This window comes from Pyrgilauda ruficollis, unplaced genomic scaffold (assembly GCF_017590135.1).
Source record: "Pyrgilauda ruficollis isolate IOZ18807 unplaced genomic scaffold, ASM1759013v1 scaffold80, whole genome shotgun sequence".
NCBI lineage: Eukaryota > Metazoa > Chordata > Aves > Passeriformes > Passeridae > Pyrgilauda > Pyrgilauda ruficollis.
The window spans coordinates 705733-731939 of record NW_024529933.1 but is presented as its reverse complement, the minus strand read 5'-3'; the positions used below and the strand labels follow the sequence as shown (position 1 = coordinate 731939).

Sequence of the window (26207 nt, the reverse complement as noted above, 5' to 3'; positions counted from 1 at the left end):
GACCCTCTGCCGTGTCAGCATTAAGGGACACTGAAGATAGTGGGAGGGCTTCAGTCACTGCCTGAGAATTGTCATGGTATTGCTCACTCCTGAAAGAGCAGCTGATTTAGATATTTGCTGCCCTTGGCTATGATTTTTATGTAGCTATTCCCTTTCTCCCCCTTTCCTCTTTAAAGATACCTGATGGCTGGAAGAAGATACATGTTCTGAAAGGGAAGGAACAGCTTTCAGTGATAGCCTAGCTCAAAATGGGGAAGGAGGAATGGGAGAAACACAGAGCCATTGTGACAGAGTGTTTGTAAGTGGGACGTGATCAGAGCTCCCCTCTGATTTCAGTTCTCTTTCCCCTTGCTGGAAGGTGTGTCCCAGATTAGAGGCACAATATAGCAGAGACAGGTGCTGCAGAGACAGGCCTTGGTGGAACTGGGGGCACAGAGTTACCTTGAGATATCTAAAGATTAGTTGAGCTAGAATCACAGAAATTTTCATATCTTCCAGCCAGAAGCTTAGCCTCTGTCATCACCTGTTCATTTGTCACAGGAAAAATATTTGAAGTCATTCCATCCCCACATGACTAATTGGAAACATTCCTTCTCTCTATTCTGCTAGCTTGAGCGGTCGTTCAAATTCATGCGTGAGGCAGAAGATCAGTTGAAAGCTATTCCCCAGTTTTGCTTCCCTGATGCAAAGGACTGGGCCCCCATCCATCAATTTGCCAGGTAAGTACTGTACTTTGTATCCTGACTCATGAGAAACAGATTTCTATATCAAGCTAATTAAATACAAGAGCTGTTACGGTAGAAGATTGGGCAGTACTCTGAGAGGGTTGTATAGGAAATTCAGATATACTGGGTGTTTATTGGATTTTTATGTCTGGGACTGGCAATGAGGCTGATGGGTATCTTGTCATTCTGGTTTCTCTTTCTGCAGTGAGACATTCTCATTTGTCCTGACGGGAGAAGATGGAAGCAGGAGATTTGGGTATTGTAGGAGACTGCTGGTAATTATCCCTGAGTTTTTTCCTTTTCCTAGTGGTGCAGCTTTATGTGGGGTTGGTGTTACTGGCACCCATTCTGGAAAGTGGAAGGCTGCTGCTCTTCTCTTTCAGTGTGGAATGAAAAGAGTGGCAACAGAGCAGGTTTACTCTCTTCTGTTCAGTGCTTAAGTCCCTCTCTGTGTCCCATCCTCCACTCCAGACATAACTCTCCTGTATTTTCCTTGCTCCAGCACTTTACCATGGCCATGGACTGTTGTTTCACCCTTGAAGCTGAAGACAGCGTTTACCTTCTTTAGGTTTGGGTACCTATTAAACAGTTGTCTAAACCTGTGCTGGTCCAGTAGGTTCCGAGTTGTCTCTGTAGATCAGTGTGTTCTGCCGTTGTCATTTGATTTAGGGAAGCTGGGACCACATGCTGGATGTGCCCATTTCTTCTCCCTGTTTCTGGTATACCAGGGTTTGAGCCAGGTTGTCATCATCACCATACTGTCAAATGCCTGCCAGTTTCTGAGCCAGCCAGTGAGATGCACAACTAAGAGAAAAGTTGCTCTATTTTTGCAGTTACAACTCTGACGTTTCCTTGGTTTTTTGTGTGTGTGTTTGTGTTTGTTTTGAAAGCCCAGTGGAAAAGGGAAGCGTCTCCCAGAAGTTTATTGCATTGTGAGTCGCCTTGGATGCTTCAATCTCTTCTCTAAGGTGAGGAGGGAGAAAGAGAGGGAATTGGTGCTGTGGGTGAAGAAGGACCTGAGAGTGAAGCCAGCACGTGAAAGAATGGGGATCCGGGAAGTCGATAGCTGAAGAAAGGATCTGAAAGATCTTGTGAGGCAACTACATGCTAATTCCAGAAACTAGCAAAAGCACAGGTAATAGGAAAACTAGATAGTCATCTCTTGCCTTCTTCCTTCAGCACAACTTCCAGAATGCAAGAGAGGTTAAAAGGTGGAGTCCTGACTCTGAGTGTAGTGGGGAGTTTGCAAATTTTCAGCTTTACAGTGACCTCACTGGAGCTGTGTTTCTCCTGATAAAAGAATTCAAGGGTCTTCAGTTGCACCTTTTGCCTTCTTTCTTTTGATACACCATGTCAATACTGGATTAAGAGGACATAGATAGATACTGGTGCACTTCATTCCTGGTGTTCTCCCTTCTGATTTGCATGGTTTTGTGTCTTCATGCCTTTATTTCAGATCTTGGATGAGGTTGAGAAGAGACGGGGCATTTCCCCAGCCCTGGTGCAGCCTCTCATGAGGAGTGTCATGGAGGCACCTTTCCCAGCTCTGGGCAGGACGATTACGGTCAAGAACTTCTTGCCAGGCTCAGGAACAGAGGTAAAGACACTTCCTAGAGAGGGGGAGACAGGCCAGCAAATGGGGCAGGAATAGCAACTGAAAGTCGGGACCATGGCATAGCACTGGGGGTCTTCAAGAACAGATGATCTGTCAGCTGGCGGGGGAAGCTGGAGATTAAAACAGGGGACCAGAGGGGATGGTATGGAGACTTCAGTGACTCAGAATCAAAATGGAAATCCTGTGGTAAAAATGAATGTAAGCACACAGCCTAATATAGTAAAAGGAAACAGGACATTGGCCTTGAGGCCAGGAGGCACAGACAGCAGGTCCTGTGCTGCCCAGCATATGACCTTGGATCTGCTCAAGGACGCCACATTTAACTTCCTAATGACAGGTTTGAACAATGTGCTCCAGCACCCTTAATACAGAACCTCTGTTTGTGTGGCTCAGGTCAAAAAATCCTTGAAACCACACCAGGCTAATGTTTGAGAAAGGCATTTTCACAGTGTGGAGGTGAGGATCTGTGTTGCGTCTCACACGATGTGGTGTGAGGACAACAGGGGGGTTTTAAGAGTGCAGGGCTTTAAGGCGTGGCATTGAAGGACTGTGGGGGGATGGAGTGAGACAAATTGAAGGTAGTTTTGGCCATACTTGGTGCAGGGCCTGGTATGCCTTGAATGTAAGAGGAAGTTGATAAAGTTGTGTCTGCAAGCTTTCAGCAGAGCACTACACGATGACATTCTCCTCAACCCAACTGGAAACAGTCCCAAGTAAATGACATTACTGCAGAGAACATGCAAAGCTGGTTAAAAATGTGTGCTGGAGGAGCAAAGTCCCTATGGTGTGCTGTGAGAATGTTGTGGCTGGTTTGTGGCTGGGATTCTGTTCATTAATTATCTGATTGATGGCATAAACTCCACATTTACACAGTACAGCACTGGGATGGGGGCAGGCACTTTGGAGAGTAAAGGTTTAAAAGTCAAGGTGCCCTGAATTCAAGAAACATGTTCAAGTGTTCAGAAATGACTGGATGTGGCACTGTGGTCTAGTTGTCATGGTGTTGATCAACTGGACTCAATGATCTTAGAGATCTTTTCCAGTCTAAATGATTCCGTGATTCTGTAAATGGAACATCTGGTGAGAAAATCAATATGGACAAGACCAAAATGCTGGGAGGAAGAAAGGAGTAGTCTAATACAACATGAAAGTAACTGAGTGAGCAACAGTACTTCAGAGAAAGATCTGGTGGTACAGTGGGCCATAAAGTGAGCAAAAGTAACGGTATGGTATTATTTAGACAAATTCCTTCATTGAGAAAGCAAGTGAAGGGATGAATAATAAAGGAAAGCAAATTTTCCACTTTCCAGTGTTGATGGAATTTTCTTTAGAGTATTGTTTTCCAAAACATGCACCCACTAGGAGAAAGCCCCAGAAGGGTAGTTCTGTATACTAAGTGGTCTAGGAAATATAGGCAAAGCTTGAGAAAATTGTTTACTTAATATAGAAAACAAAAGACAAAGGAAGACACTTGATAACCTTTCAATACTCAAGAAGTTTCCTGCAGAGAGGAATGTAACCAGTTGCTCTCAGTGTATACTGAAAGACAACAAGTAATTGAAGTAATTTGCCACTGACATGTTTCAGCTGCAGGCTTGGTGTTGGTGAGGGTAGTTGAGAACTAGAGTAATTTTCTTGTGGGATTTATGAAATGTGTGGTGTTGGAGGCTTTCAAAAACAATTTAGATAGCATCTGTCTAAGATAAGGAGTATCAAGTGCTAAGGTGCTATGACAGGCGTTATTTAAGTAGATATGAACAAAGAAAAATACCCACAGGCTGCTCTTGTCTGTAACTGATATAAAAAATTTATGGTCAAGAGATTAGGCATCCAGATTCTTGCAGTAAAAAATAAATAAATCGTAACTGTAAAAGTCAGTGTATATTTGAAAGGCTCCATGACATTATGCTGCCTGAATACCAGAAAGCCTGAAAACCACTCTTAGCTGGACACAAACTAGTTTTTCTCCTTATGAAGAGCTCGCTGTCCTCAGTCCAGTGGGAAGAACTTGTGGTTGATCTCATGCTGTGCCTACTGGAGTGGATTCTGGATCATCTTCATCTGGAAGAAGGATTTATGGGAGGCCTTTGGAAGAACCATGTTTGAGGACTTACTGCTGTGTGGTGCTCCCAGCAGTCAGTGAGGGCTGTTAGCTGTGAAAATACCTGCTGGGTGCTTGCTTGGCATGCTCTGGGTAGGCACCAGGAGCTCACCTGTGCTCTTTGTGTCCCCAACAGGTCATCGAGCTGCGGCGGCCCCTCGACTCCAGGCTGGAGCATGTTGATTTCGAGTCCTTGTTCACCTCCCTCAGCGTGCGGCACCTGAGCAGAGTCTTTGCCTCCTTGCTGCTGGAAAGGAGGGTGATCTTTATTGCAGATAAGCTCAGGTACCCTCTTGCATTACCCTAAAGAAAATGCTGGCAAGGAAGGGAGGCTGGGAAGGCTGCAGTGACAGATCTCTCTGCTTTATTCTTTTTCTTCTCTGCCCTTTTCAACCTCGTAATGACGTGAATAGGGCTGTTTTTCCCAGGAATTGGGAACTTAGGCCATGAACCATAATTTCATTTTGCAGCTTGCAAAAAGTGCTGCTTCTTGTCCCCAAGGGGAACCAAATTCCACTTCCTCCAGATAATTTCAGAGCAGATCCCTGGTGCTAAGGAAGCAAAACCCCTCGTTTTGCTCCATTGTGCTGCACTGTTCCCTCCTGAGCTATGCTTGGGTTTGCAGGGATCAAGCCTTGTGCAGAGATCACAGTCCCTTCTGAGTTTTTCCCTGATGTCACAAAGTCTTCTTTATTTTTCTGCTTGTATTTTCATATTGGTTTATAAAGACTTCTTTTTTCTTATTGGGATGAAAGTCAAGGATGGGGCAAAATGGGGAAATGAGGGAGGAGAAATGAGGAGGGGAAATGAGACAGAGGACTTCCCCCTTCTATTTTGAATCTGCTCAATTTGCTTTTTAAAAAATGTATTTGTTTGCTCTCCTAAATTATGAAAATGGGTCCAGGTTTCTTTAAGATCTTGTGCAGCTGGTGGCTGGCAGCTCTCCAGCCCTTGAAGCACTTGAGGATTCGGGGAGGAAAGTTCGCCAAGGCTGGGGAAAGAAAAGCTGTCTGGATGAGTAATGACACTGAGGAGCATGCTCAGGTTTCAGGAGTGTACAATGCCCCTAAGCTGTCTGTTTTCACAACTTCCAGGCAGCAGCCTGCAGCTCTGGGACTGAGCACTGGGGCAGAGAATGGAGAGGCCCCTTCTATAGGAAAATGGACAGGGAAAATTCATTCTACATGGATCTGGGACTCTCTGTGGGCAGAGCTCAGGCAGTCTCATCACAGGGATAGAAAGGCTGGGGAGAGGGAAGCTGTAGCACTGTCTGCTTGCAGATGTCTTGGTTCAGAAACAGGAAAATTTGCCTCTTTTTAATTACTGATATGTTATGTGTGTAGAAGCTTGGTATTCTGGATACTTAAACCACACATTTCATGCAGAGCATTTAGATTTGTATTGAAAGTGAGAGAATTCATCCAAACACTAAATATCTATGTAACATACATGATTTATGACATAATCTATGATCACAGGCTCTCAAATATTTTTCTCTTCTTCTGTAGGATAAATTTTACATTCTGAGAAAAATTTTTAAGGACACAGATTGACATTGTAATCTCTACATGAGAGCTGAGTGGTATCAGGAAATGGCAGGGAACTTTTTGATGGGGGGGTTGAGGCATCACTTTAGAATGAACATTTGTTTAACAAATCTTTTCCTATCTCATCTTTACATGACAGCACAGCACTGTGTATTCTGAGCATGGGGTGTGATATCTGTAATTGAAAGCACCTTGATGGGTTTTGCTGTTCATTTCCCACCCCTGTATCTTTTGTCAGGATATCTAGGGTCCTTAGGAGTTAATCCAGCTGTACAGGCCTGTAAAGAGAGTGGGAGAGAGCTATAGAATCATAGTTTCTAGAATCTCTAAATATTCCTGTGAAAAAGGAATTGTCATGTTTAAAAGATCCAGGGTCTGTTAGACCACAGGGCTCAGATTCAAATATTTACCATAGATTTGGCAGCTCTCTCTGAGTCTTTTAATATTTGATGTTTCTGAGAAGACCTTGCTCTGAGCAATTTCAGGAAAGCCTTTTTCTTTTCTTCTTACAAAATAGGAAGTTTCTCTGGCTTATTTTTGTGGAGCAAAAGCTTGGAAATTATCCCAAAGGACTGTAAAGATGTGAAATGAAGAAAACAAAGAAAATATCCCTCAAAATTAAGTAACTGCTATATTTTAATCCAGTTCAGTGACTTGAATGGACTGGCATTGTGAGCCTTTCCTAAGGGGAACAGTCTCTTCTACTCATAGGTGGACCTTCCATGTTTTGAAGGCTGATGCTATTGTAGATACAGGATCTTCTGTCCAAATGATATTTTTCCTAGGACAGAAACACGTTGAACTCAATGAGTATTAAGTAGCATTCACTCTAGGAGTGAAAATGCCAATTTGAGAGGAAAGATAAGAAATACTTTTTGGAAGTAGCTGAAGGAAAAAAACTATAAAAGCACCTGTTGGAAACTGCTCAGAGGTTAGGAATGCTAGAAATAATCCAGCTGAGATGGATTAATGGGAAGAGTGCAGGTGACACAGTGAAAGATGCACAATAAATTACATTTATCATTAATCTTTGCGGTTCTTCGTGTGGGTACTATCAATAAATATCTGTCCATGTTTGAAAAGGTGTGTCTTGGTGTGAGGGACAGAGAAATGATGTGTACAATTTGTTTACGTCCTTTAATTGCTATGAAATCAGTCAGTGGGAAAAGAAAGCTGAAAGGTCTCCTGCCAAATACTGCATGGACTGTGAAATATTTTCAAGCTGAGCCAAAAAATGCATCTAACAAGTGTACAACAAGTGAAATACTTTGTCTTTTCCATCTTTAGAATGAACATTGAATGTTTAAATACCTGTCAATCCACAGCTTGGCAGCGGAAAAGGAAAGAATTTGGTTTATTAGTTTTGGGTGGGTTTTTTTTCTCTGTTGCTATGGATACTGGAGTATACACTGCCTCACAACCCAGGAAAATTACTTTGTTAAAACTGTATTGGTCTGTGTAGTCTTCCCCCAGCTTTTGTTCATTCCTGCAATGTTAACTTTAGTCCTGGGGCAGTGGAGACAGTGGCATGGGTTAGACACTGCAACATGAGAGCTGCTTTTGTTTCAAAGGGATGTTGCCTGGCATGCAGCTCCAGGCACTGCCAAACAACCTTTTAGAAGGCATCTTTCAGCTAAAATCACCTGATGTCACAAGGTACCTCAAGCTGGGCAGTTTTTAATGGCCTGAGCAAGAGATCTTGTGATTCAGAAGGCTTTTTAAAAAGAAAAGCTTGCACAGGCTTAAAATCAAAGCCTCCTTTTTCCAGATCTCAAAAGCTTGTTGTGGATCTGACCAACTCAAGCAATTGCCTCTGTCTCTGCCAGAAACCACAGCTGTATCAACAACACAAAGTGGTCAGTGTTATCAAAGGCAGATCTGAAAGAATTAGAGTAGACACTTTAAATGTGGTCATTACCAGCAAAAAGTAATTAATCATCAGGAAGAGCCCTCTACCATGTGCTACAAAAATAAATCTGGGACTGCGAATATCAGCCTCGCAGGTTTTTCCCTTTTGCCCTGTGATTAGGGAGAAGAAGAAACCCAAGGATGAAGTTTGATAATAGTGTTGTCTCTTCAGATCATCTTAATACTCATTTCTTCACCTGCACAAACCTGCCACGTTGGTGGGAGTCAGTGAGGGTCCCCAGAGAGCTGGTGGAACTTGGCATCCTCCTGGTGGGATTTGCAGCAGTGCTGTGTGAAGTCATGGGACAATGCTTGGAAGCTCCTGTGCCTGCTAAATGTTGTAAACCAGAACTGTAATCCATCATAAGTAACTCCAGATGTGACACAGTGTCAGAAATCTGAAGGTGTTTGTAAAACAAATCCTACTGTGGCAGAGCTTATTTAAAAAAAAATTAAAATATACATATTCAAACAGTCTTAAATTGCCAAATGCCAGCATATTTTGAGCAGTTTGGTTAGTGCAGGGACCACAGGACTTCCTAGCATTAAACTACAGCAGGATGTTTGATTCAATAGTGTTTTTCAGGAATCATGCAGATCCTAAACCCAAAGAGGGAGTCAGCTTTGGAGGCTTTTTATCACATATGCTTGCCTTTGAAGTGGAAAGCAACCAGGCTGAACAGCCAGTCCCTCCATAGAAGCGGTTGCAACTTGTCAAGGTGTCTTTTAGAGCAAATCAAGCTAGTCTTGGAGCAATTTTCCCAGGAGAGGAAGAAGGGTTTCTATGTAGTTGCAGCTGTCTGTATTGGCCACCTGTGTTCAAGGTGGCTACCAAGAAGCAGCAGCTTCACAGGGTGCTGTGTGGTGGGTTAGTGCACAGGGTGGTGGGAAGTACTGTTGTTCAAGCAGACAAGTGTCACAGGTTGCTGCAGTATCATTTTCTGAACAAGGGAATGCTTACCCAGAGAGATCTGTGTGTCAGTCCCTACCCAAATCAGCCCTTTAGGGTGGGGTCTGAGGGTTCTTGTGTACTCAGTACTTTTTAGCCTCTGTACTAACCTTGACATCTCAGTCTCGACTGTGAGCAACATGCAGCTCAACTGTGTTCCCTGCAGAAGGCTGAATGAACCCTGAAAATGTGCTCAGCATCTTGAAAGCGTTCTTCAAAGACCTGCAGCATTTTAAAGGTTACTCATGAAACCAAAAGCTTTAGAAAGTGGTGCCTGTGTCCCATTTGGACAGCTGTACTGAACCTCTGTGTGGCCTGAGGGTGGCTCCTGACACTTCCCAGAGCACACTGCAGTCACGTGGCTGCTGGCTGAAGAGTCACACAGGTGGTATAAAAGGGATTTATCAAGCTGGATTCTTCTGCAAGGCTCATCAGCCTGATGTGAATCAGCAGTCCCTTAGTGCTTGTTGCAGTGCCAAATGCAAGGGAAAGAGAGATCTTAGGCTTGAGTCACTAGATGGCCACGGTTCTCCTGGGCTCCTGGCAACCTGCAGCTCCCTGAGACTACCTGCAGAGCAAGTCTGATGTGTGGAAAAGGTACCTCAGTGATACCTCCTCTGTGTCCATCCCTGAACTGCTCTGCTTACAAAGGAGGCTCACAGACCTCAACCCTACCAGTATTGTTCCCTGGAAAGGTCTTTCACAGTGAGAAATGTTTGGGAGCAGAGATCACTGGGTTTCACCCTGGAGGCGTTGAGTCATGCACAGATGGAAGGGTGGAAGGGGAAGTTATCTTTACTTCCCACTGCCTGGTGTGTACATTTTCAGACTTAACACAGCTCTGCCTTTGACTTGCACTTGCTGGAGCTTGGCCATCTCTCCTCCCACTCGATCTCTCACGTACCATGTGTACTCGCTGGGGCTCGAGAGCTGGGCTGAGGGAAGAACAAGCCGCCATAAATATAGTAGGAGACAGCTTGCCATAATATCTCACCATGCCATAAATAACCACATACTTCAGCTGCTCACTGTTCCTCTGTGGAGCTACCTGGACTCAGAGATGTTTTCCATGGGTTTTTCACATGCTGTCTATAAATTCAGGTCCCATGTTTAGGCAGAAAATTTGGATACACCTTCAAAATAGAGGATTGGTGACTTCTAACACTTCAAACTTCTAACACTTCAACATTCACCCTCTGCTTAAAGAGGAACAGTGGGTGGTGATAATGCCCCACTGCTGTGCACAAGTGATGAAAGGTGCAGTTCTTTCAGCTTTCACTATGCTGCTGCTGCTGCTACCAGGTCTATTATCAGTCAGAAATCGAGGAGTGGAAAATATGCTCTGCAGTAATGGAGAGGAAGAGAAGCCCCTGCTTTTGTATCTGCTAACATAACCTGAAATGTATGAGTAGCACAGCTTTGAAGGAGATGGTTTTTAAAGGATTTCATTAGCTTGGAGTGCACTTCTAAGATGACACATTCACTTTCGTTGCAGTTCCTTTCAAGATTAACTTGTATGAAAGATACAACAAAAATAATTTTCTTTGATATTATTCCCACATTTTTTCTGGGTGGGTTTTTTTATTTTATGTTTCTGTTTCTTGCTAGCTCCGTGTTTTCTCGTTATTTTAATTTTGCTTTTCTCAGATTCATTATCTACCTTGCATTTTTGATAGACATGGCAAGGTGTGGACCAGCTGATGATGGCAGGCACAGTTGGAGAGCAGCAACAGAGAGGCAGCCTGGAGAGTCAATGCAGGGAGGGGGATACACTCACAACTTCCCAAACAATGATGTGGAACTGAAGGTTTTTTCCCATTTAAAGCTACCAGTCTGTAACAGAGCCTTTGGAGGGTCTTCCTCTGTTTTTACAGAGTATCCCCTTAAAAAAGACAGTCCTCTGGGAGTGAAGGGAGAGGAAACTGTCCCCATTTGGTGAAGAGCCTTTCTCAGAACACACATCTTTCCCAAGTGCCAGTTCCCTACCTATCACAGTCCCAGATAAAATTTTCAGATTAAGCAGATTCCAGCCTCTCCCCTGGGATCTCCTCATCTCCAAAAAGTGTCATGTGTTTAGCAATGTTTCTTGCCTGATTACTTACTGTCACACTGTTGTCCCAGCAACTACAGTTTTGTTCTGCTAACCTGAGCTTGCACGATGGAAGCCAGCCAGCTGTCTCCCAGCCATACCACTCTGCTCAGCATGCCCTAGTGACACAGCACAGGGATGCACATCCACCAAACTTAACTGGAGTGGGGAGGGGAGGGAAAGCAGGCTTCACTTTTCAGAGCAAGCTCAAGTCCACACCCATCAAACTCCTTCCCTCTCAAGCCAGCAATAAACCCAGCTTGCTGAATGTAAATTCTCCCATGGAGTCTAATGGGAGCCAGCTGGGCATGCTTCTCAATCCATGTGACTCCTGCATGCTGCACCAGCCTCCTTCCTCTCCTTCCTCTCCTTTCCTGGATGCTGGTAAAACCAAATGGTGTTATATATACAGGATTTATAGCAGCTAGCCTTCCCCCTCTCTTGACACATAAAAATGCTTCCAGACCCAGAAGAGATGAATAACTGATGCCCTGTGGCAAGCCCTGCCATGGCTAACTGGATAGCCTGCCTGACTCCTACCAGAGAGCTGTGGGAGAATGAACTCATTTCTCTGGGAGGCAGTGGCATAGAAGATGCAGTGTTTGTCTGATATTTTCCATCAGGACACTGGAGCAGCAGATCTCTGATTCAGTGGAACCCATCTCTTGCCGTAAGAGCGTGGGCTGGGGTCATCTTTCAGAAGTCATTGCTTCTGAAGCTGAAAAATGGGGTCAGAAATGTGGGAAAGCCCCTAGTAATTAGAGAGATCAATCAGGGAGCAGTTGATTTCTAGGAAGCACCCCTCATTCCCTGACTGACTAGCCATTGCCCTTGGTTGTGTTTTGTCTTCCAGCACTCTCTCCAAGTGTTGCCATGCCACGGTGGCCCTACTGTACCCCTTTACCTGGCAGCACACCTACATCCCCGTGCTGCCACCGTCCATGATCGACATCGTGTGCTCGCCCACCCCCTTCCTCATCGGCCTGCTCTCCAGCTCCCTGCCCCGCCTGAAGGAGCTGCCCGTGGAGGAGGTGAGTCCTGCATCCACACCGTGCTGTACTCCAGGTTGTTCCCTGTGGGCTGAGCTGTTTTGTGTCAGCTGGCAGTGCCAGGGAGCAGAGCTCTCATCCTCTGGCTGCCATGAGCATGGGTAAAGGCAGAGGTAGGTGTTCCTCCAGGCAGACAAAGGTCTGTGCTCTGCCTTGAACACAGCTTGGGAATGCAGGGGACTGGAATCTCCCACTGTGGGGCTGCTGTGGAGATGATTTTATTGCAGTTTATTCTGGTTTCTGCATGGTGCTGTCTAGGGGCTGCATGCAAATCCTGTCACTCTTAAGTGTGATTGCTACAGCCTGGCCAGGACAGCTGTCCCTCGGGTTAACACAGGAGCCTCACAATAGCAATAAACAATCAAAAATTGGATTCCTGAGGCACAAGGGTGAGCACAGCAAGGCTGAACATGCTGAGGGAGGGATTTCCCTGCCTGCCTCCCAGGAGACAGCAGTGCAGCACACTGGGAGAAAGGATGAAGCTCTGACCCTGCTGGATGGTAAAGGAGCAGAGGGCCAGGCCTGGAGCACAGCCTCCTGCTGTCCAAGCTGAGCTGTGGTTTGCAGTTGCATCCCTAGAAAGCCACAACACAGGCTGTGCTCCTGGGTCATCCTGGGTGCCTCCTCCAGCTGCAGTAGAGGGTAGGAGGAGCAGGAAAGTGTTTCCTCCAGAGCAGTTACAGATTAAGATAAATTCTGATGGTGGGAATAATTACTTCCCCTTTTGATTCTTGCTCTTTCATTCTTAGGTCCTCGTCGTTGACCTTGTAAATAATCGGTTTCTGAGACAGGTGAGCAGAGCTAATTCACATCCTTTTCTCCCCTTTTTCCTCCATAACTTACCTCCATCTGTGTTTGCTGACCTGCCTGGCTGGATGGATCACTTTCTCCCCACTCAAAAACTGAGGCAGGGCTTGCAGTGGGCAGCGTTATAGGGGTTGCTCTGTATATATGTAACATCAGCATCCCAAACGACAGCTGTGGAGGACTAAGTCATTGGGAATTGCCTTTTTTTTTTTTTTTTTTTTTTTTTTTGAGGGGAAAATGGTGGCACTTGGGCACTATGAGTCCTCAAGTGCCATCCTGTAAGGCAGAGGACAGGGCTGGAAAACTTTGGCTCAGCACTGTCTGCTGGGAAGCAGTGTGGGTTCTTCCACCCTGTGTCTGTCAGTTCATCTCCCGTCACATACTATGCCCTAAGTGGAAGGGGAGCCTTGATCGTTTTTGAAATCCTTACTGCCTCAGGAGCTTGTGGTTCCTCAATCCAGTCCTTGCACTGGATGGGTCAGAGGCAGGAAGGTGGTACATGGGAGCCTGTGTGTTGCTCAGCAGGCAATATTGCCTGCTGATTTTCACTTCCCTTTGTTGTGGGGAGGAGGAAGGGAAGAGGATAAATGAGCAAACATACTCCTGGCCCAGGAGGCTCTTTTTTCCCAGAGCTCTTTGGCAGATGGCTGAGCAGCGCTGGCAGCGTGGGTCTCTGCCGGGGCTCAGCCCGTGACTAAGATGGGATGAGTGCTCCTCCTGCTGCAGGGAGCAGCTGTGGGCAAAGGCCAAGCCCTCCCACAGTCCTCACTTGCCAGCCGCCTTAGCTCTGGGGTAATGCTTTACCTTGCACCTCTCTTCTGAAGGCTTCAGCTGAATCAGCCAACTCAGCCAGGGCTGGTAGGAGCTGTGCACAGTCACTGGCAGTTCCTTGGCTCCGATGCTCCCTGGAAATTCCTTATGCCTGTGTAAGAAGTTTGATGCCTGAGCAGAGGCTCTGCTCACCTGGCCATGTGCCAGCATTGTTCACACACCTCCTCTTTGTGGCAGGGCCAGTGCTCCTGGGCAGATGGTGAGGCCATGGATGAGCCCTGCCCAGTAGCCTCTCGGGTCAGACATGTAAAATTCCTCCAGAACAGGGGAATATTTAGGAAAAGACACCCCCTTTCTCCTTCCTCTTGTGCTTCTTGATAGTACTGCGCTGGGTGGTGCTGGGAACGTGCCAAACCTATTACAGTTATGCCTTTTCCCTCTCCTCATGGTTCATTTCTAGTGCTCCCCGTGCTGTGCTGGGGACAGGGTAGGAGATGTTTTTGTTCCAGCCCCAGTCCCTGAGGAGGTGGCTCTGTCTTACAGATGGAAGATGAGGACTCCATCCTGCCCCGCAAGCTGCAGGCCGCCCTAGAGCACATTTTGGAGCAGAGGAATGAGCTGGCCAGTGACAAGGAGGAGGGCCCTGTCAATGGCAAGCAGGGTAAAGCACAGTGCCTTTCAGCTTAAAACCGTGTCTTTTCCTGCCCCTTTCTTGTCTGTCACTTCCTAGGGGAGAACTAGGCTTGTACTGAATTTAACACCACAGGTATTGGAGGTAGGATTTTGGTTAAGCTGTATGAAGTATTCCAGCACATGGGGGCAGTTCTCTGTGTGAAGAGCAACAGTACTTATCTCTTCCCAGCTCTGGCCATGCTTCCCTTACAATTCCAGTGAGCACCTGTATTCGTTTTCAGAGGGGTTTCATAGCTTTTCATTCCACTCTGCTGCTGGCCATGAGTGATGCAGGCTCCTCCAGGGGACAGTCACCTGCAGAGCTGCAGGCTCGGCGATGACTATGTGGCTTATGGTGACTAGGCTGGGACAGCTCTCTTGGAGAACAGTATGGGCATCTCCTTGGTGCAGAGGAGCCTGGAGAATGTGCTGGTTTTGGCTAGGACAGAGTTAATTTTCTCCATAGCTGGTATGGGGCTTTGTTTTGGATTTGTGCTAGAAATGGTGTTGATAATACAGGGATGTTTTAGCTGTTGCTGAGCAGAGCTCATACTGAGCCAACACCTTTCTGCCTCCCATCCCACCCCACGAGTGAGTGGGCTAAGGGTGCACAAGGAGTGGAGAGGGGACAGAGCCAGCTGACCCCAAAAAACCAATGGGTTCCACATGGAGTCATGCTCAGCATATAAAGCTGCAGGAAGAAGAAGGAAGTGCAGGAGGCATTTGGAAATAGGATATTTTGTCTTCCCAAGGCATGTGTGCTGGAGCCCGGCTTTCTTGGGCGGGCTGAACACCTGCCTGCCCATGGGAGCTGCTGAATAAAACAATTATTTTGTTTTGCTTGCATGCACAGTTTTATATTCATCTATTAAACTCTCTTTATCTTAGCCCATAAGTTTTCTCACTTTTACTTTTCTGATTCTCTCCCCCATCCCACCAGAGAAAAATGAGCACCAAAATAAGGCTTGGTGTCTTTCAAAGTAGTAGCAATTTGGTCTACTTCCATGACAAGCACTTCCTAGGATGCTCTCTCTCTTGAGCAGCTTTTTCTTCTCAGGCTGCATCTGAAAAAAAACAGGGAATTTTTACCCATAGATTTTCCTAGCACATTCTTACAGCACTGTCCTGAGCACTGCCTCTTTATTTTTTCTTTAGAAACCAGTCCTTTGAACGAGGTGGTGTCTGAGGCCTTTGTCCGTTTCTTTGTGGAGATTGTGGGCCACTATTCCCTCTTCCTGACCCCCACGGAGCGAGAGGAGCGGACCCTGCAGCGTGAGGCTTTCCGCAAATCCGTCTCTTCCAAGAGCCTCCGACGCTTCCTGGAGGTCTTCATGGAGACACAGATGTTTGGGGGCTTCATTCAGGAGCGGGAGCTGCGGAAGCAGGGGGTCAGAGGTGAGGGGCTCCAACTGGGCTCTGCTGTGCTGGAAGCTGCTATTGCTCCTACGAGAGCAGGGAGATGCTCCCACCACCTCCATCCCCAGTTCCATGGCTGGAGGCTGCTGTGTCTGTATAGGCACACCAGAAGGGAATCTGCTGGTTCCTTGATGGGATTGGGATTGCAGGCATCTTTCACTCTTGCAGTATCTTCCACGTGTGTCTCTTCCATTCCACGTTGAATTCCACTGCTGGAATGACATTTATTCTCGCAGTCCCTCATGTCTTCTTCATGTGTCTAGAGGAAAAATGATTGGTCATGGTTCTTTTGTCTAGTAGAAAGCTTGGATGCTCATCTCCTTCCCCGAGCTGCTACTGCAGTTTCACTCCTGTTATCCCACAGTCCCAAGGGCTCTACTGGCAGCTGAAATGTCTTATCCCTGCTTCTACTGGTGCTGGCTTAGCAGTTTCCTGATGAGCATTACTAAGCAGGGAATGCTTGAGTAGGTGGCTGAGTAAAAGGTAAATTCTGCATGCTGATTCCCCAGATGATGTCACTCCCTGGGTTTAGCTGTGTTCGTGGAAGAATCAAGGGAGGTACATTCTGTACCCTGAGTGAGGTACAACAGCTCAGTCAGCCTTGCAGTGGGGAGGGAGGGGGCAGACCAAAGCTTCTGTGCCAAATCTGGCCTCAGCTGATGGAGGAGGTGGGGTGAGTTGTTCTCTGTCCTGAGCAATAATGTGTGGGTAAGCTGAGACACTACCTTTTCAGATGGGCATTCCTACTTGGATTTATAGACACAGAATAAAGCTGTTGATTTCTGTCTTTCTTCAGGTCTGTTTGAGGTACGGGCTCAGGAGTACCTGGAAACACTTCCTAGTGGGGAGCAGAGTGGAGTCAATAGGTTCCTCAAAGGCCTAGGTAAGGAACCAGCAAAACCCTTGGCTTCCCAAGGGCTGGGCTTCTTGTTGCCTTCAGGTTGGGCAACACAGAAGCTGCCCAAGGGTGACAGGGCTAGTGACTATGTGTGGCATCCAGTGTCTGGCCATGTATCCCTGTGCTGGCTCTGGCCCTGATCAGTCACTGTCTGGAGGCTGGTGGAGAACCAAAGGCTGGGCCATGAGCTTTATCTGTGTCTTCTAAAGGAGACAGGTGGATCTGAGGAGGGAATGGAGCAGCCAGTGACTTGGGGATGGTGGATGCAGGTCCTGATGAGGGGATTGACAAGAGTTTTCATTGCCTTCAGGTTTACCCTTAGGGATCAGCAGGGGGAACTGCCCAGGGGTATTCTAAGATTCAGTCTATTTTCCACTATAAGGGGAACTAGCCAAGAGCTCCAGACTGAGGCTAGAAGTCTTTGATAAGTCATTTGACACCGTGGCTGAGTTTGATCAGGTGTTAAGATCACATCCCTGGTCCTCTTGTCTGTTCTTGGCCATTTAAGAGCAGCAGTGCCTGAGGGGCTGGTGTGCCCTGGACAAATGGGCTCTGGAGGGTGTGCTTGGGTGCTTGCAAGGTCTCAGCCTGCAGCACTGCTCCCAGGGAATAGGCACAGCTCTGCAGACCCCTGCTTCCAGCTTTGCAGGGCAGCTGGCTGTGGACAAGGAGCCAGAGACAGCAGCAGGGCCAGTACACTGCAGAGGACAGAGGTGGTGGGCAATGACACTTGTTTTGCCTGTTGCTGTGGGGAGTCCATTTTCTTATCTCTATCTCTTCAGGCAGCAAAATGAAATTCCTCCACAAAAAATAAGAGCGAAGCACATCCTCATTCCACAGAAGAGAATGGCTTTACCACTTAGCAGCAATAAATCAGACTCATCAACCATTTCCACTGAGCCTGCTCCCAGGAGCCAGCAGCCTTGGGCATGCTGGCCACGGCCGGGACATGCTGCACAGAGCCATGGTGCTGCAGGAAGATGGGATGGCTGGGACTGCCGGGACAGGCTTCTGGATGTCTACAGTAGCAAGCACTGGACCAAGCACTCTCTCTGAACTCTGCACTAGAAAGTTGCAGGCATCCCGGCGGATTGGATCTCTTAGCTAGTCAATTCTTTATTTGGTTATATTTTTCTATTTATATTGCGGTTAGAACAGTTATTAACCAATGACTCTTGCCCTGCCTCCTCTCTGCCTGGTGCTGCCAGAGGCCAAAGCAGGATTCCCATTGGACTGAGCAGGGAAAGAGGGCATGGAGGGAAAGAGCAGAGATGTGTGAAAGTAGGTCTCTGCAAAGCAAGGACACTGAGGGCTGCAGGGATGATGTGGACTGACCAGGAGGAGCTTCCAAGCAAGGGAAAAGGGTGAGGGGAACCACTAAACCTACTGAGGACTTGATGGGCCAGCCAGCTCCCTGGGTGGCTGTACCAGGGAGTCTTGGCACAAGGCCTTTTCTCATGCAGTGTAATTAAAAGCAAGTTGAGTAAAAGGCATGTGGATCCGTGGTGTTTTCGTGGAAAGGGATGAGCTGTGTGCTCCCACTGTCCCACCTAGCGCCAAGCATGGGCCAGAGAGGACATCAAGCAGCTGGACCCTTGACTTGGCCAGGCCCTCAGCTTCCCTGTGAATCTCAGAGGATGGGTGGCCTCAATCCCTCACCTGGCAGCTTGCCAGGAGTGCCCAAGGTGGAGCTCACCTGCAGGATCTTGTCTGGGAGACCTGCTTCCCAAAGGTCAGATGGGCTCTCTGCTGTCGTGGGTGTTGCTGCTGGGAAGCACAGTAGGGGACAGGCAAGGACAGAGTGTCTGCTGCTGCCTTCTGTGCTCCTGCCTGGACAGGAGGTGGGGCCTCCTGCTCAGCTCTCCTCTGTCTGTGGTGACCTCCTTCGGTGAGGAGGTGTCAGGGGAGTTGAGTGGAGCTTGAGGCAGGGTGAGGGCTTTCTTCCAGCTGGTGTGGAGGCTCTTGCACTGCTTGTGAGGGCAAGAGCACCTGGAGGATCCTTGAGCCTGCTTTTGGGAGGAGAGTCTCTTTCCCAGCTGCTGTGGGGTTGCAGGGTGAAAGCTGCATATGGGTACCTTTGCTGCAGCTGTGCTATGCTGGGTGGCATGGGACTCCCACAGGCTTTGAAAATTATGCCTGTGGTCCATGGGCCTTTCCAGGTGAGAAGACATTTCTGACCAGCAGTGGGGTTCAGAGGACCTCATCTCCATTCCTCCACACCAGATCAGAACAGTGGGTCCAGTGCTGCTCTGGGAAGCTTTTGAAGCCATGCAACCAGGTGGTTGGACAAATGATTCTGGGTGGCCCTGCCTGAGCAGGTGACCCGCATAGGTCCCTTCCCACCTCAGCCTCTCTGTGGTTCTGTGGTGAGCACAGTAAATGCTGGACAGCCGTGGTGTCACACCAGGCAGGAGGCACAAACTTCCGTGCAGGGACAGAGGAAGCAACAATAGAGGGGCTCAGAGAAGCCAGCAGCATTTACTCCCTATCCCCACCCTCCCTCAGAGATGACCAGGTGGAGGGGGGGGGCTGCCCTTTGGGTGTGCTGAACAAAATTGGTGCCACTTCACAGTCACAGGAGCTGCTGGTGGCTCACTGAAGGGAACTGCAGTGGGGTTCAAGGTGAATCAAATGCTGTGCTTTGGTTCTTGTTTTAGAAGGGTTTTTAATGGAAACATTATGAAGCTTTGCAAAGCTGGGGTCACCCCCACATGTGTAAAGGTGGCCAGGATGCCTGCAAAGCTCTGTGGGATGCTAAATAAAGCTGATCTGTGGCTCAGCTCCAGCCTTCAGAAGCAGGTCTCCTGCATGGTCCCACACTGCCAAGCCTGCTCCTGGGGACTCCACATTCCTCTCCTTAAGTGATGTTTTCAACGGCATGGGACTTGGCCTTCCTTGGCAGGACCTGTGTAAGGAGCAGGGAGGGATCCCAGGTTGCCCAATGCTTAGCTCAGCTTGAATTGGTGTGTGAGCATGCTGAGATCCTGGCAGCTTTTACTGCAATATCCTAATGGCTCAAATTAAAAAGGGTTGTGAAATAGCCCTGTTTGCCTCATTGGGGAGCTCCAAGGGGCTCTGCCAGCACAGGGCTCCATGACCACTCAGTGCATTTATTGGCTGCTCTCAGGAAAGTAGGAAGCCTACATAGTGTACAAAATCCAAAGGGAGTGTTAAAAAGCAGTAGCAAGAGAAGTACAATGAAAGAAACATTTACAACTGTGTCATTAAGGATTTAAAATGAAACTTGGAAAGGAAGTGTTGATCTCCAGCTGCAGGACAACCTCTTCAGCTTTAGTTTGAGCTGTGCTGCTCCAAGATGAGCTTGACTCTCCGTCTAAGGGCTCTGTATGCTTTGGAGGAAGCCACCTGTAAGGAAAAGCCATAAAACCATATCTGTGCTGGGTGTGACCATGGGTCTGTGTGTCCTCCTATGGAGGCTGCCAGCAGCAGGTGACCAAAGACCATGAACAGAGCACATACACTGGGGATACCCTAAATGCTATACACACACACACACTGTACTGTACACAAACATTAAACTTGCCTACTCCACGTGCCAGGGGTTTCCTGCACCAGAGCTGGGTCTCTGTGTTTAGTATCCTTGGATGAGCTGCTACTCCATGACCATGTGTACATGGGTGTAGGCAAACGTGCTGGGGCAAGAAGGCAATCTGGGGGCAGTATGGATTTACCAAAGGGTGCTTGAGAACGAGGACACTGGTTAAACATTAAAAGCTGTGATCTCTGCTCCCTGACAGTTCCTGCCTAATTAAACAGCTCTCACACACCAATGTGAGCAGCTCTGCAGGGCCTGTGATGTGCAGGACTGCACTTGATGACTCCTAAGCTAAATCCCAAGCTCTGTACCCTTCCTTGGTTTTCCAGCACAGGCTGTTGGTGTCCTGCAACAGCTCAGGACTCCTGTGAAATCCCAGTCCTCCCTGAAACTTGGGAATGTCCCATCCACCATGCAGTTGTTGATTCTGTAGCTAGTGTTGGCAAGACAGACAGCCCTGGGCAGTCAAGAGACCAGACCCAGCCCTGCATGGGGCAGTCAGACTTGGGCTTGGAGTGTTGCAGCCAAGGGGGTGTGTGTGCACTTTGCTGCATGTGGGGATCCCTGGTGCCAGTTGCCAGGAGACTTAGAACTCACCTCTCTGCCTGGAGACAGATTTCAGGTTGCAGGTGCCAGCAGGCAGTTTGCAGGTGTAGAGCCCCAGGCAGCCACCACAGTCGGAGGGTTTCTGGCAGGGTTGGGACTGGATGCTGTGGCAGGAGTGCTGCAGGGAGAAAGGAAGTGGTGGCTGCAATGCCCGTGGCAGCCAGGACCAGCCCAGTCACAGCTGCATCATCACTCTGCAGTTGCAGCACAAGCAGCTCACCAGGATCTAGAGCAGCAGCTTCACTGCAAGGAGCTGGAGAAGCTGGGGCCCAAGGAAGTGTTTCCAGGGGTAGTTCATTACTGGTTTTGGCTGGAAGCACTCTAAGCTGACCACCACAGCCACAACACACCCCTCCAGTGCCTCTGCTCTTTTGCAGTGGTGGCACCCACCCCAGTTGAGTGGCATCTGGCACGGCGTCACCCGTGGTTTGTGGTTAAGGCAAGGTCTACTTATGTGCCACCAAGTGTGGTTTGGGTTTGATAAAGGAGAAGTTGGTTATTTGTGGGATGCTGTGCTGAGCCTGTGGAGCAGATTTCCCATGGGCAGAGAAAGACTGTGCCTCCCTCAGGGCAGTGCTGAGAAGAGCTGTGCCCATCAGGGCATGGTGTCCCCATTGCAAAGCTTGGAGAGCTTTGTTAGCACTGTGGGGAGTGAACACTGTGGGGTATGTTTCCCTCCTGTTCCTGAACCCGGCTGGGGCTGGAGCAGAACTGTCCCTGCAGCTCTGAGGGCAGCACATGGGAACAACTGCAGCCAGACCTGCACTCTCCTCCTGAGCTGCTCACAGCCATCAGTTCTGCTCTAAGCCTTCTTCTGCTTCTAAGCTCCTCTGTACCAGCTGGGGATCTGGGGGTGTCCCTGCCCCGCTCCCTTCTCATCACCCAGACCCACACTGTGTTGAGAGGCCACATTGTGACTGGCACCATACATGCATCTTAAGAGGAATGGCCTCAAAAACATCTTTTCTACCTGGTGTTTGCAGGATCATGGCATGCTCAGCATGTCCTGCTCCTGCTGTCCTGTCTGATCCTGACTGGTACCCCACTCACCCTGCAACCCCTCAGCACAAACCCTCTCCCTCGCTGTGCTTACCATGTCGTTGTTGAACTTCCCGTAGTCCTTCAGGAGGTGGCTCAGCCTCGCCATCCTGCTGCGGGAGGGCTGCAGTGGGAGCCTCCAGGGCTTGCCAGGGGCAATCTGCTCCCCACTGCCCAGGAGAGCTTTGGCCATGGCCTTGCTGAGGGACCTGGAGCTGGGGTGTGCCTCTCTCATCACTTTCCATGCACTGGCCAGAGGGTGGGTCCTCTCTGAGCCCTGCCCAGGCAGCTTGTCCCCTCCATCTCCAGGCGGCCAAGGGGCTTCTTCAGGGAACCCAGCCTCTGCCTGCCTCTCCAAGTTGCCAGCCTGGCTCCCCAGTACCCCAGACAGTGCTGGGACTGAGCAGAGCAGCAGCAGGAATGTGGTGACTGCCAGTGCCTGGACATTCATCCTCAGATCCTGCCTTTGCTCAGGGTCCTCCCACCTGGACAAGGCTGTTGGAGTCAGTAGCAGAGGTGGAAGCTACTTTTTTCCCCTCACTCTGGATCCAGCCAAAGTAATTTTTATAGTGGAGGGACATACCTTGGGGGCACAGCCCTTTTCCCCCGCCCCTGCTGTGTCCCACCTCCCAGCTTGCGAGCAAACCCAGCTGCTTACGTGGGCCCCAATCCCCCTCCCTTGTGTTCCCAAACATCCCAGCACCCTTCTGCCACAGCCATCCTGTCCCTGCTTAGGGTACACACATGGGTGCATGGCATCTGAGCACAGAATCTTTCAGCTGAACCACAGTTGCAAACAAGGTTTTAGTAAAGGAGAGCTGATGGTAAATGTTTGTGTGTCTGATGGAAAGGTGGTGGGCTCAATGGGAGGGAGTTGCTATGAGCCTGGTGGAAGTAGCCTCAGGTGGAGGAAAGGCACCCACTTAATGCCTCCATCCATTCCAGTGGGAGCTCACTGGTTAAACAGCAGAGCCTACCCAGGAGAGTGGTGTTAGAGCTGCCCTGATCAAGCTTTGGTTGACCTCAGTGCTGTGTCAGACACCAGGGAGCTGCTCCTCAGCCAAGGGGTCTGACCATGGTCTCTGGATGAAACAGAGGGTGGGTCTGTACTCCAGATTTACTATCAGTCAGGTTTAGGAACCAGCCAGCACCAAGACCCAACTCTGCTAGAAATCAGTTTTAATGAGTTTCAGTGTTCACCGATCTGTTGGCACCCGCAGTTGCATTCTGTGCACATTACAGGCTTAGAGAAAGTGACTTTTCCTCATGGCTTCCATGGGAGATGCCTTGGCTCCCTCTGATCTCTTTTGCTTCAGACTTGATACTCAGGACTAAAGAAGGAGGAAGGAAGCCCCAAGACCCAAGAAGGAAGGCACGTGGAACAAGGGGCTGTCATCTTTTAAAGGCCACTAGCTGGACCCTGGTCACTCTTCTTTACTTTGTCTTGCCTACTTTCTCCAGGGGCATTGGACTTCAGAGCAAGAAGGTGTGGTGTGTGCTGGCTGGCTTGGGAAGATGGATGAGGTTATCCTACCATGTCATGTTCCTGCCAGCTACACCCTGCCACAGGTTGTGAACCATGGGAACTCTTGGATAGGAAAGAATAAGCAGCAAGAGCAGATGTTGCTGCTGGGCTCATCTGAAGAGACATGGTCCTGAAGATCCAGGAGTCAAAGACAGAGGAGCTACCGTGACAACAGCGACACAAGGTGAAGGAAGAGAAAATTCCCTCAGTAGAAAATCTGGAAGGCCTGGAGGTCAGTAAACCAGGAGGTCTGAAAGACTAGAAATCAACTTTCCATTCCACAGAAGTTCCTCGGGTAGGGGCCTCCTTTCTTGATGGTTTACTCAGGACCAAAGCAGATAAATGTTCTCAAAGCTCAAAACACAGTCCAGTTCCTGAAAATAGGATTGCTGCAAGTGCAATGAGGTGATAGATGAGAAAGCCACAGTGTTCTAGTCCATCTTCCATACCTTCGCCTCTGGCCAGCTCCTGCTCTTGACTTGCTCCTGGCTGACACTGGAAGTGCTGATTTCTGGGGAAATGGGCTCATAGGAACGGAGAGACAAGCTGGCAGCCAGCAGACCCATCCGGACACATGTGCCTGTGTCATGTTTAGCAAGCACCCCTGCAAGGATTCCTGCCATTAAGCTGTGGAGTGAAAGAAAGATGGTTTTGAACGAGGGGAGAAGAGCTTTGAACCCAGGAATGTGGCTGTTCATTTGTGAGACCTTTCATTTGGATCCCAACCAGCACTTACAGCAGCAGAATATGTCACATAGGAACGCTGAGGTTACACTGAATGGGTTTTGCTTTTTCTGTATCTATTTTAGAGTACCAAATAGTGTCATTTATTTGCATTTTTTGCTCTTCTCATCTGAGAAGTTGAGGTACTTCCTCTTGTACCATGTTTTCTATTCTCCTCAGTTTTCCAGGTGAGGCAGGAGAAAAGAAAATAGCCTAAGAAGAGAAGAATCTAATTTTCCCCTGCTCTCTAGTTATTTTGTAACTAATCTCATCTTTGTTGGTGCCTTATGATGTCCTCATTATATTGGTGCCTCCTCACCCAAAGGGTTGGATGGGGTGAGAGACAAAGTTTCTGTATTTATGTGAGAGGGACAACAGGCACAGCTGGAAAAAGAAATCCAAAGCTGAAATTACATTGGAAAGCCAGATTTTTGGGAAACATTTGCTATGGTTTTTCATTTGAGACTTCCCAGTAAAAGTGATGTAAGTGCAGTGTTTGGGATAGATTGGGAGCAACTACTCTATTCACGGCAACTACTGTAAAAATGTTCAGAAGCTAAGAGATGACAGAGAAGGGAAAGAGAACTGACAAGATAATCATATTTTAGAGGAAGAAGCAAGGACAGGAAAATGTGATGGCAGGGAGGATTAATAAGTAAATCTATGAGCAAGGTAAAAAGAGCTCTTATTTTGCACTCCACCTAATTACATCAACATCTTCTTATCTATAACAAAGGCACAGAAGATTATGACTTCCACAAAGTGTTCAATCTCTCAACAGCTCCAGGAGTTGAGAGCAAATATTTGGGGGAGCATCCCCTAGCAATGCCATGTGTGGGCATGTGGTGTTAGGTTGTCATGGCAGCTGGGGGCAAGGAGCAAACAGACACTGCACACATGCTCAGCTCACGGGCAGATCTCTGGGGCTGTAGAAGAGCCATAGGGTGGAGGGGAGGCATGAAATGCCCTGGGTCACTGTTTCTGGGTTGCATTATCTCCTGACCAGTGCTTCTAAAGTGTGAAGGTTCATAAGGTCTAAGCTGAGAAAGTGTTACATTTTAGATATTAGGGAAAAATTCTTTACCATGAGAATGGTGAAACACGAACAGAGAGGTGTTGGATGCCCTATTCCTGGTTGGATGGGGCTCCAAGCATCCTGATCAACCTGCAGCTGTCCCTGCTCATTGCAGAAGGGTTCAAACTAGATGACCACTAAAGGTCCCTTCCAACCCAAACCATTGTGTTTCTACAATAGTCCTTTCAAAGTGCCACCAAGCTGGGCTCGGGACACGTAACCAGGGGAGATGGCTTGTATGGCATTGCAGTGTCCTGGCATTTCCAGTCTGTTTTGGCACTCTTACTCTGTAGAGCAGGGGTTTTCAGAGTTCTGGGGAGCAGTTGGGGTTATTAGGAAGAAAAACCCTGGATGAACAAGGGGGCTATAAAAATTCCCCCACATGGCCTTGGGGACTCTGTGGAGCGGAATTTCCAGACCAGTGTTACTTCAGGAATGGGAGCAGTAATGGGCCCCAAGCTTTCAGATAGGTTTGGAAGGAAAAACAATCTTCCATGTTCTGTAGTGTAACTCAGTGGAGGTGGTTGGCAGTGGTGCATTTTATCTCACCTTCAGTCTTCCCTTGAATTTTAAAATGGAAAAGGAACCCCCAAGAAGGAGGTTTCATTATATTAGCCTCTAGAAAAAACCTTGTCCGGCAGTAAGGAGTACTTGTGTTTCGAGCAGATGGTGCAGAGGAGAGGCTGTGTCCCTGCAGGGGCTGGCTGGGGACATCTGCCCACGGTAATGAGCAAAGCTGAGCTTTCCTTAGGTCAGGCTGACCCCACGACACTCCTCCAGCCGCCATTCCTCTGCTGTTATTACACCTATTGCTCCAAACAACCATGTGGTTTTCTCTGGAGAAGACCAGCTTGCAGCTGAGTCAGCTCCCCTCAGAGGTGATCTGGGACACAAACAGCATGTCCTGGTGTTAAGTGGCACCAGCCTGGCAAGAAGTTATTGACTGATTTTAAGTAAAATATTGAGGACTCTCTATGTTTAAAAAAAAACCCAAACCACAAAAACCTTTTCATTCTAGACACTGATCAGAGAAAAAAGTGTTGCTATGTTGAGTTATTGCTAGGTAAGAGTAGAAAGGGAAAAGGAAATATCTGCCACATACAGACTTTTGGTCTAGCCCAAGGCAATGAAAGGACA

General features: G+C 48.1%; 2 protein-coding genes across 7 annotated transcripts in view; one reads left to right on the top strand and one right to left on the bottom strand.

Annotated features, from left to right (window-relative positions):
• Positions 1–18038, top strand: part of DENND2A (DENN domain containing 2A) — a 56811-nt gene extending 38773 nt beyond the window's left edge. For 2 of the 3 annotated variants that reach the window (XM_041487481.1, XM_041487482.1), the window contains exons 10-20: positions 610–719; positions 931–1000; positions 1616–1693; positions 2182–2322; positions 4578–4726; positions 11788–11965; positions 12733–12774; positions 14105–14222; positions 15389–15628; positions 16446–16532; positions 17330–18038. In XM_041487481.1, the coding sequence (XP_041343415.1) occupies positions 610–719; positions 931–1000; positions 1616–1693; positions 2182–2322; positions 4578–4726; positions 11788–11965; positions 12733–12774; positions 14105–14222; positions 15389–15628; positions 16446–16532; positions 17330–17361 (1245 nt within the window). In that variant the 3' untranslated portion in view covers positions 17362–18038. Of the gene's footprint in view, positions 1–609; positions 720–930; positions 1001–1615; positions 1694–2181; positions 2323–4577; positions 4727–11787; positions 11966–12732; positions 12775–14104; positions 14223–15388; positions 15629–16445; positions 16533–17329 lie in introns of those variants that run through there. The other variant, XM_041487483.1, reaches the window with a different exon arrangement.
• A 1618-nt stretch (positions 18039–19656) lies between these two features.
• Positions 19657–26207, bottom strand: part of LOC121364337 (pseudouridine-metabolizing bifunctional protein C1861.05-like) — a 28367-nt gene continuing 21816 nt past the window's right edge. For 3 of the 4 annotated variants that reach the window (XM_041487535.1, XM_041487534.1, XM_041487537.1), the window contains one exon: positions 22454–23899. In XM_041487535.1, the coding sequence (XP_041343469.1) occupies positions 23704–23899 (196 nt within the window). In that variant the 3' untranslated portion in view covers positions 22454–23703. Of the gene's footprint in view, positions 19914–20700; positions 20828–22453; positions 23900–26207 lie in introns of those variants that run through there. The other variant, XM_041487536.1, reaches the window with a different exon arrangement.